This window comes from Lipotes vexillifer, unplaced genomic scaffold (assembly GCF_000442215.2).
Source record: "Lipotes vexillifer unplaced genomic scaffold, Lipotes_vexillifer_v1.1 scaffold367, whole genome shotgun sequence".
Lineage (NCBI taxonomy): Eukaryota > Metazoa > Chordata > Mammalia > Artiodactyla > Lipotidae > Lipotes > Lipotes vexillifer.
Window position 1 is genome coordinate 1,462,043 of NW_006795832.1, and position 14,362 is coordinate 1,476,404.

Below are 14,362 nucleotides of genomic sequence, written 5' to 3' on the forward strand. Positions count from 1 at the left end.
GGGGGGGGGGGGGAGGGATATATTTTCCCCATATTATCTGTTGCTGCTTTTATGTATTTCCTTTAAATCTTGTTTTTAGATATTATACATATAATTGCATGTGTATAATGCGTTATATGTCATATACTTAAAGTTATAATATCATTGTCCTATTGTATACAAATGGTCTAGGACTCAAATAAAATGAAATATGTGAGCAATATTTTGAATCATTCTTCCTCTCAGTTTCCAACTTGGTATCTAGCTACCTACTGAACACCCCCCTAGATATTGCCATTTGATTGTCCTGCAGGCATCTCGGAGTAAACACAACAAAACTGAGCACTTGGGCTCTCCCCGCACCCTCCGCCTTTTCTCCCACCTTCCCCATCTCAGTAAGTGGTTCCCTCTTGCATCTCCTTGCACAAGCCAAAAGCCTAGCTTTCTCCCTTTCCCTAACCCCCGACACTGAATCCGTCAACAAGTCCTTTTATCTCCGCCACCAAAACAGACCCCAAGCCATTCACTGCTGCCCCCTCTTACTGCTGCCACCCTCTCCCAAGCTGCCACCGTTTCTCACCTGAGCTACAATCGGCCTCCTTCCTGATCTGCTTACACTGGCCATTCTTGCCTCTCTAGGGTCTGTTCTCTAAGCAGAGAGGATAGATCACTCTTAAGAATTCTCCTGTTTAAGCTTCTCCAGTGGCCTCCCAATGTACTTATCAAGCCACCCAAATTCCTCCGCATGGCACATAAGGCCTATAGGACCTGACTTTTACCTGTTTTTCTAAATTCATTGCATGCTGTACCCCATGTCCTTACACTACCTCACTGTGCTCAGCCACCTGGTAGCCGCTCAGTGCTTTTAAAACACCAAGTTCTTCCCTGCCTCACAGCTCTTCCATATGTGCTTTTCCCTGCCAGAAGCAGCCATCCTCACCTTGTGACCTGCCAGCTCCAAATCCTGTGGGTGTCACTTTAAATGCCACTTACAGAGCCATCCCAGACCACTCCAGGGAAAGGAGACTCACTTTCCTACACTTCCCACAATTTGCACTTATTGTGTGTGTGTGTGTGTGTGTGTGTGTCTGTGTCTGTTACCCCCGCAAATCGTAAGATCTGTGAGGCAGTGACTGTGTTTGTCTTATTTAAGTAGTAGTCAGTCAGTGAATATTTGATGAATGAATGAGTGAATGCTACTTCCTTGAACCAACTCATGGAATTCTCTTCCTGCCCGGCTGAGAGACATGGGCTTGAGAGCCAAAGAATTGTTGGGCATCATCTATTATATTGGAAGCTCTTCTGTAAAAGAGGCTTCTCCCACCTTCGTAATGCTTGTTTTTGTCCAGGTCATGTTTGTCTGGGACTGAAGTAAATGTCAGCAGTCAGCTCCCAACCCTATGTCTGAGGTTGGAGCCATGTTTATTAAACCAGCAAGAGTAGTCGAGGTTGCATTGCCTTTGCGAGGATGTAATATTGGAAGGTGACTAGTTTTTACTTCTGAAGCCAAAGGTGGCTGGGTGGGGTGGGACGGGGGCGGAATGAGGGAGGTATGGTAAGAGAAACAAAGAGGACATACAGACCAAGTCTCTCCCAGAGTGCCGTTGCCAAAGACACAGGCTGGTGTGGTTGAAGACAGCATCACGGATAGAAACAGATGGCTTAAGAATAGTTTATCTTGGGAAGAAGCAATACGATCAAGATTTTTTGTAGTGGCATTCATTAAACCTGAAAAAATTCTTGCTACATCTTGTTGCTCTAATGCCAATCTGGGACCTTTTATTAAGATCCCCAAACCCCAGAGCTTCTGATCAGCTCAGTCCCTATCTGGTAATAGTAACTGCTTTTACAGGAGGAAATTCTGGAACATACAGTACAAGAGGCCACTTCTAGCTGACTGCCTTTTACCTTGCCTTATTATCTTACCTTGTCCAGCCCTGTGTCTCCATCAGGTTACGCCCTTAATGAGGTCATTTGCTCTGCATACACGGGAGATTATGTCATAGAGTAATCCATTTTCTGCTTTCTGAGCTGTGCCTGAGAGGGCAGCCTCTTCAACTGTGGGAAGGAGCTGCCATTTAACAGAGGACCTGTATAGCTTATCCCAGATTTCAGTCATAGCTTTAGTTTTTGAGTCTTCAGCAGTGCACATGACAGCAGGAACATTTGCATAAGCACGTAAGGTAGCTCAGCCTTACAAGTAGCCTGTTTAAGGAGTGAGGATCGGCCAATGCTGGCATCATAGGAAAGAACACAGTGTGCTGGTGTTAATAATATACGCATATAGTTTGTGTAACTAAAATCCACAATAATATCTTTTTTTCAGCTTTATTGTGATAAAACTGACATGTAATCCACAAGAGTATCTTAATCTTACTTTTGCTCCCAAATTATCTTTCCACCGTCACTGTCCCTTATAAGTAATATGTAGCAATACTGATTTGATATTTGCTTTTCATCTTTTTTCTTTTTTTTTATAGTTTTTTCTATAAACATGTATTGAGCCCCCACTCTGAGTCAGGAAATACACAAATGCTGTATATCTAGAGGTCCACAGGACAAAAAACAATGGCTGAAGATTTTTCAGAATTACAGAAAGACATGAGACCTCAGATTGAAAAAACACAGCAAATCTCAAGGAGGGTAAATTAAACAAATCTACACCTGGAATGATTGTTCTATAATGATAGGAAATCCAATACAAAGGGAAAATCTCAAAGGCTTAGAGGAAAGACATTACCTGCAGAAGAATGACTGTCCAATTGACTGTGCATTTCATAGCAGCAGTAGTAGATCACTACACCTATCAACAAAACAGGATGCAGAAATTAGGACCTTCTCGAACATACAAAGACTAGCAGAATATTTTAGTCTCAGACTTTTAACTGAAAGAATTACTGAAGGTTAGATTTTAGAAAGAAATAAATTGAACCCAGATGTAGGTTCTACCATTAGAGAGCAATGGGCCAATAAAGAAATTGGACATGTTCATAAACTTAAGTTAATCTAAGTAAATGGCTGCCTCTGTGTTAGGATTTGAGTATAAACAAAATGTTTTTCCAATTGAGTATATAACTGCTTAGACTTGGTGCTGATGTTCGAAATTCTTCTGTTTGTGATGAATTGTTTTTAGGCAAGGATTTTTAGTGAGAGGTCCATGGATAGGATGCAAGCCATCTATGAACTTCTTAAAATTATAAATGACATATTTTATGTATGTGTAGTCTTTCTGCAGACAGGATTCATGGCTTTTATCAGATATTTAAAGGGGTTTAGAACCTGGACAAGCTTAAGAACTACTGGATTATGGTATTGTCCCCTATTAAGATGAAATTACATCAGTACTTAACTTGCTCTGACATTGAGATAGAATGATATGAATTTGATTGCTGGATCTGTCAGTTACTTTGTGGAACTGTTGAGACCCTGGACAGATGGTGTGCCTTCTCACAGTAGTGTGTACAGTGTACGACCTGAGTAACCACACACAGCAACAGTGTATCTGGCTCTTGTGACCTCTTCGCACCATCACAGTCAGTGTTTGATTATAGCTGTTATGATTTTCTCAGGAGAGTCACTATTGAGCTATCAGAAGAAGTGAAGCTTCTCAGTGATCGATTTTAAGCTATAATAATAGGTTTAGTGCTGTTGTTCTGTTCATTGAGTACATGTTTTGTGTGATACCTTGTCCAAGTGTGCACAGGGGAGGGAGGGGAGGAGGTGTTGTGTTCAATCATTAGCTCTCCCAGTGAAATTTGGTACAAAAACAGCTATTAACTGGTGACCGGTGTGACTTGTGTTTTTAGAATACAGTTGTAATGTATGTTAGATATGTGCATTTTATGTGTTATTTTAATTCCACTTCTCTCATTCAGTAGTTGTTTACTGAGTGTTAGTGTCAGGCCATTTACTGTACCAGGTGTGATCATGGATGTAGCATTGAATATGGTGGTTCTGTTCCTGAGGAATTACCTTAACTTAGGATGTGAGGAGGCAGGTCATCACCAAATCCTCAGTCCCAGCCTAAGACCTGCTTAGGTCAAGAATAAGCTGTTCCTAAGAGCAGGGTTTTCCCAGCCTGCCCCTTGGGGTGTTAGCCTGAAGGTATAACTAAGAACAGAGGAGAGTACATGCGTTCCAGGAGGGCTTCTGTGGAGCCACGGGCATGCTCAGACACCACAAATGTTGAAACGTGTTTAGCATGTATAATCGTGATCATAACAACACAGTCTGTTTCTAAAGCTGTTACATTTGAAGGTAGTTCCCAGCCACTGATCAGCACCCAGATGTGTCTTCTTCCCCCGAAGCCCAGGGCCTCCTTGTGGCCTCACAGCACCCCCTGGGGGTGGGGATAAAGCGCCCTAATCCTAGGACTGGGGTGCCCCATCCTGCTGGGAAGAAGGTGGTTCCCAGCTCCATTTCCTGTCTGCAGGTCTGTTTCCTCTCCCAGGACATGGGTATCTCTTAGAGGGCCAAGAGAGGTACTTGGTCACATGGTTACCTATGGCATGGAGCAAGTTAACATACGTCTTGAAACAAGCATATGATTCCTTTTTCATTGACGGTATCCTCCTCTTTCTGTGTGTAATGTTGAGAGGTTCTCAGTTTTGACTGAATAAGCTCATTACCTCTTCTTGTTTTTTATTTTAAAAGAAGCACGCTAGTATAGAGCTTGAAGAAGATGGTAAGGACAGCAAGAGTGTCGAGTTGGGACTTTTGTGGAAAATGCTGAATGTTGGCAGATAATGCTGTGTGGTCTCTGGTCTGCCAGCCTCCCTTTCCTAGTTATTTGCAATTAGGTTATAACTCAGACTTCTACAAACCCATTTAGAGAGAGAAAAAATTCATTTAACTATATTAGAGTCTAACTTGTAAATGAGATTCAAGGTTGATTGTTTAATAGGTTGGGATTTAAAATTGAAAATTTTCTTCCTTGTCATTTTATATCCATATGATTCACCATAAAGATTGGCTTAATAAGTTTCAAAAATATTGATGTATTTTATTCTTTTCAGTTAAATTGAGGTTACTGTTTTTAAAAAACTGATTCTGGCCTCTTGTTTCCCTCAAACTACCACTTTCTTTGCCATTCTTAGAACTAGCTGGAGAGTGTATTTAGCCTAAAAATAGAATAAAATAAGTACAATTTTGGGTTTTTTTGGAAAAGCTAAAGGAAAGCACAGTTGATACTATTCTTCCCTGAAAATGGGAAAACTGAGTATCTGATCCCATGTTTTTATTATCAGGTTAAACATTCTGTGAGGTAGATATATTTGATGAAAATAATAGCTGTCCTGAGGGATAATTGTGTGTGTGTGTGTGTGTGTGTGTGTGTATGTGCACACACACACAAATGGTGTGACTTTCGGTGTGTGTAGACGTACGCAGGACCTTGTCTGGGCAATAGTGTGATCGACTTGGCTGTTGGGAACAAGAGGCAGTGCCATCCTGTCTACAGAAAGCTTCCTTTTAGTCTTTTTCTCTGACGTGTTCCCTTGCCTGTTCCTTTCCTGAGAACCAGCAAGTCTTTCCCTGGCTCTGAGCTAATGACAGTGACTTGTGGCTGCCTTGCTTGTGGCATTTAGGGCCTCTTTTCCCTGTCCTCTGTGGCCGTGGTCACAAGGTGTATTGGATTTGATTCTAGGTTATGTGTGGGTGACAACGTCAGCGCCACGGTTCGCTCACTGCCATGGCACAGCCAGCGCTCTGAGATTGAAGATGCAGCCGTTTTAACTTGCCTCCTGGTGCTCTTGGTGAAACCATCCTGGGACACTGGAATCATGCATTCAACACATATTTGAGTGTCTGTCCTGTGCCAGGCACAGTCCTAGGTGTATGACATACACATGTGAAAACCACAGAAGTCACTGTTCTCTTGGAGTTCACATCCGGCTCCTTGGTAACTTTCAGTTGCCAGGCAGCAGAAGGAAGGAACAACTCTTCAACTGGGACGTGATTCTTTACGGGAGGGGCGCTGTTCCTCCTAGCCTTGTGGTCACCAGTGAGCACTTGGGGGGTGGTCTGTGGGGATGGGTTTAGCAGGTGAGGGTGGAAGGAGGAGGTGGGCAGGGCCAGACGTTGGGAGGCCTTGACTGCAGGCTAGAGCGTCCTGTCAACGGAGAAGACAGCGATCCCCACAGCATGGCAGTGACATACATGACCTCACCTCTGTTCTCGAAGAGTAGCTGATGGCAGGGTATGGGCTGCATTGAGAGGAAGAGCTGGGGGGCGGCAGAGAGCCCCGTTGGGTGATCTTCTTTCATTTACTCTTTTACTCATTCAGCATATACTTAGCTGAGGCTTGCCTTGTATTTATATTTAGAAGTGATTGCCAATCTTAGATGCTATTTTAAGAAGAGTGGAACCAATTTAATGCTCTATCTCATCTTTCAAGCTTGAAGTTTACATTTTTGGGTTTTCTCGGCTGAGCGACTGAAAGATGCATATTTGTAGCAGGGCTAGGGGGGCCCAGTGTGGACATCTCTTCTGCCGAGTTTCTCTTGCTCTCCGCCTCACTAGTCAGGGGTGGGTAAAAACGTAGCGGTCTGCTCTGTGGTGAACACAGATAGCTCCCATCCCTCACAGTGGCTAGCTAATTCAAGATTTAATTCAGAGAAAATGCGTTTCGTTTATGTTTTGTGATAAGAGCTACAGAGAAAAAACTGGAAGAAGTGTAATGGGTTGTCTTTAACAAAATGCTTCTGCTACTCTGAAGGAGCCAGCCCACTTTTCTTGGTCAAGGAGGGATATTGCCTTTTAAACATGTCATGGTTGTTATTCATTGTACTTTTTTTTGGTAAGGTAGGAAATGTTGTTCTTGGGACTAAGTTAAATGCTGCTCAGCGTGAAACACGTGATGTGGAAGAGAGCCTGCAGACTGTAACTAATTGACGCACCCTGGGCTGATGAGAAGATGGTCGCTAGTCCGCAGCAGAGCAAACGCTCACGAAGGCTTTCCTTCTCCCCTAGGACTTCCTTCGCCGGGCATCTGGCCGGGATCCTTGTTGGACTGATGTACACCTGCGGACCTCTGAAGAAGATCATGGAAACGTGCTCAGGTACAGAACAGAACACTTCTGGCCTGACAGGTTGGAAGTTCATCTTCATTTTAATGGGAACAGAGGCATCTTCATTTTAACGGGAATCTTCACTTAACGGGAACAGTTCCCTGTGGTTCAACTTAGGAACTCCCTAATAGGCTCTTTTTAAACCAAGAGGTAAACCAGCTGGTGCTGGTCTTCACACTGCTCCGAGGAAGAGGCTGCAAACCCCAATTTTAAACCTGAGGCTTTCTTAGGGGACAAATAGCGTTGCACACTTATACCCACAGCATTATTGCTACTCACCAAAAACCATGATTTCCTTGAAATTTGGAGACTTAAAGCGGGTTTAAAATATGCTCTCTTCTGTAATATTCCATGAATTCAAAGTACAAGGAAAAGTTAAAAAAAGAAAGACAAATCTGTACTGAAGTGCAAGGCCAGTATTTTAAAGAATTCAGAATGACCACTAGGTCCTTGGCGGGTGAGACATATATTCATGCATGGCCAAACCAAGTCTGTTATTGCTTGAAGTGTGGCTTCTGCTTTTTAATTAAAAAAAATTTTTTTCATCTAATTGATGCTCAATGAAAATACTTTATTTTATTTAGAAACCTATGAATTTTTTGGATCTCTTAATTGAAAATGCTATACTGGTCTTGACTTAGAAGGAAACTATTGATATTTTGCAAACACTTGTTCTATAGACCATATGAGTTCCAATATTTCATCTTTTTTTTAAAAAAATAAATTTATTATTTTTTTGCTATGTTGGCTCTTCGTTGCTGTGCACGGGCTTACTCTAGTTGCAGAGAGCAGGGGCTACTCTTCGTTGCGGTGCACGGGCTTCTCATTGCGGTGGCTTTTCTTGTTTTGGAGCACAGGCTCTAGACGCGTGGGCTCGGTAGTTGTGGCTTGCGGGCTCAGTAGTTGTGGCACGTAGACTCTAGAGTGCAAGCTCAGTAGTTGTGGCACGTGGGCTTCAGTAGTTGTGGCACAGAGGCTCAGTAGTTGTGACTCGTGGGTTCTAGAGCACAGGCTCAGTAGTTGCGGCGAACAGGCTTAGCTGCTTCGCAACGTGTGGGATCTTCCCGGACCAGGGCTCGAACCCATGTCTCCTGCATTGGCAGGCGGATTCTTAACCACTGAGCCACCAGGGAAGTCCCCAGTATTTCATCTTTTATTCATGGGAAATCTTCTGAGACTATTTTACCTTTTCTTGAGCCATAAGTAATTTATTTTCACAGTTTGTGCCAGTGACTGGTATTCTTGAGAACCATATGATATTCATGATATTAGAAAGCTTTCCAAGCATTGTGCTGTTGCTTCTATTAGCTGGTTGTATTCACTTTTTGGTGATTTTTACAGATTGTGTCGCATCTACACAGATTTTTATTTTCCTATGTTTGCCTATTACTGTGTTTCTAGTGTGTGTGCTTGGAAGAGGCAGCAGGAGCTTCCTTTATTGAAAATGCCCAGTTTTATTATATTTTTGATACAACTTAATTATGGAAATCTAGTAATGAGCTTTTTTGCCCAAATGCTCTCAGTGCTGACAAAGGAAAAGAAATGATTCTCGGGAGTCTAATGTTTTGTTTCCTTTTTCTTTGTGTGTCTGAGGATTAAGTGGTTAGTAAAGCTTTCTACAGACATATTATGAAATTTAGGCAAGTATTTTGGTTTTAAAGAGGATTTTCCCCCACAGTTATAACATTTAAATTCTTAGTTTCCTTCTTAAAACCTTGTCTATTTTCTAAGGAGACTTACTTTTGTATCATTCTATTTTCCGTGTAATACAGTAGAAAATTAAATGCTAAAAGTTGAAACATTCAGTGCTCTTTACAAATGGGCTGCAATCTCTCTGCCGTTTTTTCCGGTGAAGCCGGAGAAAGATCTAGAGTGATGAGAATTGAGGTGACATGGGAGCCCTGTGGAAAATAATCAAGTACATGAAGGCTGCTGTCTGATAACTCCTGGGAGAGGAGCATCACACTGAAGGTGTCCCCTGTCACTCCTCCCTCTCTCCTTTCCTTCAGCAGTACTGAGTCGTCTGTCCTACTGCTTTCTTAGGGATAAGAAATGGGAAAGTCCCTTAGGAGGGGTAAGAAGGTGGCTCACCTAGCACCTTCGTTGAGGGGCAGCTTCTCTCAATAGCCAGAGCATCTCTACTTGGCAGAGGTCTCAAAGACCAAGCTTGGTCCTTTGGAAGGCAAAGTCCATCTTATGTCATTAGGAACCTTAAGGAACTTCAGAGAGTATAAGTTAGGGTTTCATTGTCCCCACCACATTCTGTTCCCTGTAGGGCTAACCCCAAACAAAAGTGAGCTTATTTTAACAATTGTTTAGAAATCATTTATAATAGCTTTGAGCTTTGTTACAAAGAATCTCTTAATTGTTGGAAAGGTTAGTAGTTACAGCCTTATGGCTGTTGTGTTCTATCAGACATGTCTGTTTTTATGCTACTACCATACTGTTTTGTTTACTATAGCTTTGTAATATAGATGGCAATCAGGAAATGTTAAGATGGCTATCATCAAAAAGACAAGAGATAACAAGTATTGGTGAGGATGTTGGTGGGAATGTAAATTGGTGCAGCCACTATGGAAAACAGCATGGAAGTTCCTCAAGAAGTAAAGAGAACTACCATATGATCCAGCAATCCCACTTCTGTGTGTATATCCAAAGAAAATGAAATCAGTATCTCGAAGAGATATCTGCACCCCCATGTTCATTACAGCATTATTCACAATAGCCAAGATAGGGAAACAACCTAATGGATGAAGAAAATGTGGTATTGGGCTTCCCTGGTGGCCCAGTGGTTGAGAATCTGCCTGCTAATGCAGGGGACATGGGTTTGAGCCCTGCTCTGGGAGGATCCCACATGCCGTGGAGCGACTAGGCCCATGCGCCACAACTACTGAGCCTGTGCGTCTGGAGCCTGTGCTCCACAACAAGAGAGGCCGTGATAGTGAGAGGCCCGCGCACCGCGATGAAGAGTGGCCCCCACTTGCCAGAACTAGAGAAAGCCCTCGCACAGAAACGAAGACCCAACACAGCAAATAAATAAGTTAATTAATAAACTCCTACTCCCAACATCTTCAAAAAAAAAAAAAAGAAAGAAAAAGTGGTATTTATATGTATATAATGGAATATTATCAGCCATAAAAAAAAGAAAGAAATCCTGTTATTTTTGACAAAATGGGTGAACCTGAAGGACATTATGCTAAGTGAAATAAGCCAGAGAAAGATAAATACTGTATGATCGCACTTATTTGTGAAATCTAAAAAAGTTAAACTCATAGAACCAGAGAGTAGAACAGTGGTTTCCAGGGGTTGGCGGGTGGGGTAAATGCAAAGATGTTGGTAAAAGGGTACAAACTTTAAGTTGTAAGATGAGTAAGTTCTGGGGATGTAATATACAGCATGGTGACTATTGTTAATAATACTGTATTACATACTTGAAATTTACTAAGGAAATAGATCTTACGTGTTCTCACGTATATACCCACACAGTGGTAAGTATATAAAGTGATGGGTGTGTTAATGAACTTGATTCTGGAAATCATTTCATAATGTATATGTATATTAAATCATCACATTGTACACCTTTAAAAAAATAGCGTTGCCCAACTTAAACATGTACAATTTTTATTTGTCAGTTACACCTCAGTAAAGCTAGCAGGGGTGGCGGGGGAAGCCTATCCCTGCAATTAAAATGTTTGTTTCCTTCATATTTAGGTGTTTTTCCCTCCAATATTGATTACCCAGGACAGCAGTACTACTTTAATAGTTTAGGTAAGTACTTTGTTTCATTTAATACATTTAAACTTATATTTTAAAATGATAGTGTTTGCTACTGTAGAGCTACTTTAAGATAATACTTTATGCTTTTGGAGAGTACTTCACACATTATATACTTGTGCCTCTAACATGCATGGAAGCTAGATGGAGGGGTCACCCGGGGAGCACATGTGGGCGTGTTGTTAGGGAAGGCTAGGGAAGGAGGGAACTCTGGTGTGAAAATACTGTATGATTGGTTTGAGGTCTCTCAGACATGGTTAGAGTCATACTAGACCCAGGTCCCTTGATTCTCAGCCTAAGAGACCATTCTGCTGGCTAAGTGTTAGAAGTTAGTTTCAGATATACAGTTCTCCACGGTCCACGCCACCTACATATTCAGAAAGAATCATGCTTTGCCCTAAGAGGCTAATGTAGGCATTCCTCTAATAGTTAATACCATGTGACTTAAAGAGGAGAATGTATTTTTTCTAGATATCTTTGTAAATAGGTAGAAAGGACTTCCTGTTGAAGCATATGACCTGTTTTAGGCTAAAGTTCTTACGTTCCAGCCTGGGGAAGCTGCACTGCAATATCCTGGATCAATACCAGCAGATAGGTGTCAGAGAAGCCATAGGCTCTGGAAGCAGTGGGTGGCTTTATTGTCCTGCCCATCGAAAATTGCTGCAGCTTAAATCTGGGGTCAGTAGCCTTTCCTGTAAAGGGCCAGATAGCTACTGTTTGAGGTTTTAAAGGCTTTGTTGACCATGTGGTCTCTGTCTCAACTAGTCAACCTGTGTCGTAGCATGAAAGCAACCATAGACTATTCGTAAGCAAATGTGCATATTTGTGTTCCAATAAGACCTTATTTACAAAAACAGGCAGTGGGTTGTATTTGGACTATAAGTTGTAGCTTTTTGACCCCTGGCTTAAATCATATAAGTACAAAGAATTATATAATTTTACGTACACACACACACACACACACACACACACACACACACACACACACACGGTGCTTTTGCTTTATTTTTCCGTACAGGTTCTTAGCCTCAGTCTGGTTTACGCAGTAGCACTTTGTAAGTGGTCCATTGTGCACGTGTCAGACTAACCACTGTGGGAGAGAAAGAAAGCTATAGTCCCTGTCTCAGTGTTTAACCAGGAGTGAGAATGTAGGTGCCATACATTTAAAAAGGTGAAACAGTAGAAATGAAAAGGACTAACTAGGGCATAGAAAGTAGAATGGTGAACTGTGGAGTGGGGTGGTACACAATAAGGCAATGATAGCTAATAATGACATTTGTTGAGTTTTTACTAAAATGTCTCCTTCCAGTAACTACCCCCTGCACTGTTCTGGTTTCATTTCTGTCACCATAGATTAATTTGCCTGAGCCTGAACTTCATATAAATCTACTCATTTACTAAGTACTCTTTTGTATCTGGCTTTTGTTATTCGACCTCATTTTTTATGATCCATATATGTTGTTGTATGTATCAGTAGTTATTCTTTTTTACTGCTGAATGGTATTTTATTGTTTCAATATGCCACAGATTTTTCTGGATATCATTTTTTAAATAATTTCTAATTTATTTCTCTTGTTGTTAGGGAACACATTCAGTGTAGTTTAATCCTTTTACTTTAATGAGGCTTTCTTTTGGCCCAGTGTATGGTCTATCCTGGTGAATGTACCATGTGCCCTTGAAAAGAATGTGTGTTCTGCCATTGTTGAAAGTAGTACTCTACACATATCAATTAAGTTAAGGCAGTTTACAGTCTTGTTTATATTTTCTGGGTCTTTACTGGGTTTTGTATCTAATTTTTTATCATGTATTTTGTCTTTCACTAAATTTGGAAGGGTGTCAGATACAATTTCTATAAGTATGTTTTTCTCCACCAATCTGCTTCTCCTCTCAAGGCTTTAATGACATGAATTTTAGACATTTTAATAATGTCCCTCAAGCTCCTCAGGCTCTTATTTATTTCTTTCGATCTTTTTCCCTCTATGTTCTTCATATTGGAGAGCTTTTATTGATTTATCTTCAAGTTCACTGTCTCCTTTCTCTGTCATCTCCATTCTGCTATTGAACCTAGCGAACCTATCCAGTGACTTTTTTTTAAATAATGTAATTTTAGTTCTAAAATTTCCATTTGGTTCTTTTTTTAGTTTCTGTGTCTCTGATGAAAACTCTGTCTCTCCATTTCAGGAGTGCACCTTTATCTCATAGAGCACAGTTATTGTATGTCTTTAAAATCTGTCTAATAATTCCAACATCTGAGTCCTATTTTGTGGCTGGCACCTGCTGATTGTCTTTTTCTCCTGAGAATTGGTCACATTCTTCTGTTTTGTTTTGGTTTTGTATGCCTGGTAAATTTCTCTTATATCTGAACGTTTTGACCTTTATTGTGAGATTTTAGGTTCTGTTAAAATCTTCTGCAGAATGTTGATTTTTGTTTGTTTGACCAAGCAGTCAGCCTGGTTAGGTTTAGAGCACAAATTCTGTTTTTCTTTCTGTGGGTGGTGGGTTCCAATGTCAGTTCAGTTTTCAAATCCTTTACTGTACTATTTGGGCCTATCCCATTCATGTACCACTCATGAGATGATCTGATACTTGTGTAGTTAAGTTATGTGGTAGTTCAGTTTTCCAAGTCTTTGCTTCTTTTATTCCCTTGTGTCTGTTCACTGCATGCATTAGCTCAGGGATGGGTCCAGGGCTTATGTCAGTTGATCTGCATAAATAGAAGGTTCTTCTGTGCAGATCCAAATTTCCAGGTAGTATATCATTTTTCTCCTGCCTCAAGAACTATCTTAACCATTTCCTCTAGTGCAGGTCTCTTGGTAATCAATCCTTCTAGCTTCTGTCTTACTAAAGAACTAAAGAATATCCTCTCCCATCTGATTTTCACCTACACCAATGTTAGACTATTCATGTTGTCCCACAAGTCTCTGAGGCTCTGTTTATGTTGTTTGGTGTGTGTGGGCTTCAGATTGGTAGTGTCTGTGGCTGTGTGTTCAAGCTCTGTGATCTTTCTTCCACAATGTCGAATTTGCTGTCAATCCCATCTAGTGAATTTTTCCTCTCAGATACTCTCTTTTTTAGTTCTGGAAGTTCCATTTAGTTCCCTTTTATATCCTCCATTTCTCTTCTCATTAAATTCATGTTTTTATTTATTTAAATCATGGGCATAGTTATAATGGCTGTCCTAAAGTCCTTGACTGCTAATTCTGTTTTATCTATATATTTTTTGCATCTGCTTCATTAGACTGATTTTTTTCCTGGTCACAATTTTTTTTTTTTTTTTTTTTTTTTATCTTGTGAGTTTTGATTGGATGCTAGACATTGTGTATTTTGTGGTATTGAGTGCTAGAGTCTCTCTTCTTTTAAAGAAAACTGGACTTTGTTCTGGCACACAGTTAAGTTTCCTGATGATTAGTTTGACCCTTCTGGGGCTTATTCTTTAATTCTTGAGGGTGGGTCTAAAGTAACTTTTATTCTAGGGTTAATTCTGTGCTGTGGCTGAGATGTTACTTTTGTGGGATCTCTCCTGAATGCCCTTTGTTCAGCAG

General features: G+C 41.0%; 1 protein-coding gene across 1 annotated transcript in view; it reads left to right on the forward strand.

Annotated features, from left to right (window-relative positions):
- The window catches only part of RHBDD1 (rhomboid domain containing 1), a 123,982-nt gene that overhangs the window by 45,614 nt on the left and 64,006 nt on the right, over positions 1-14,362 (forward strand). The window contains 2 exon segments of the mRNA XM_007467912.1: positions 6,949-7,037; positions 10,758-10,814. Of these exon segments, the coding sequence (XP_007467974.1) occupies positions 6,949-7,037; positions 10,758-10,814 (146 nt within the window).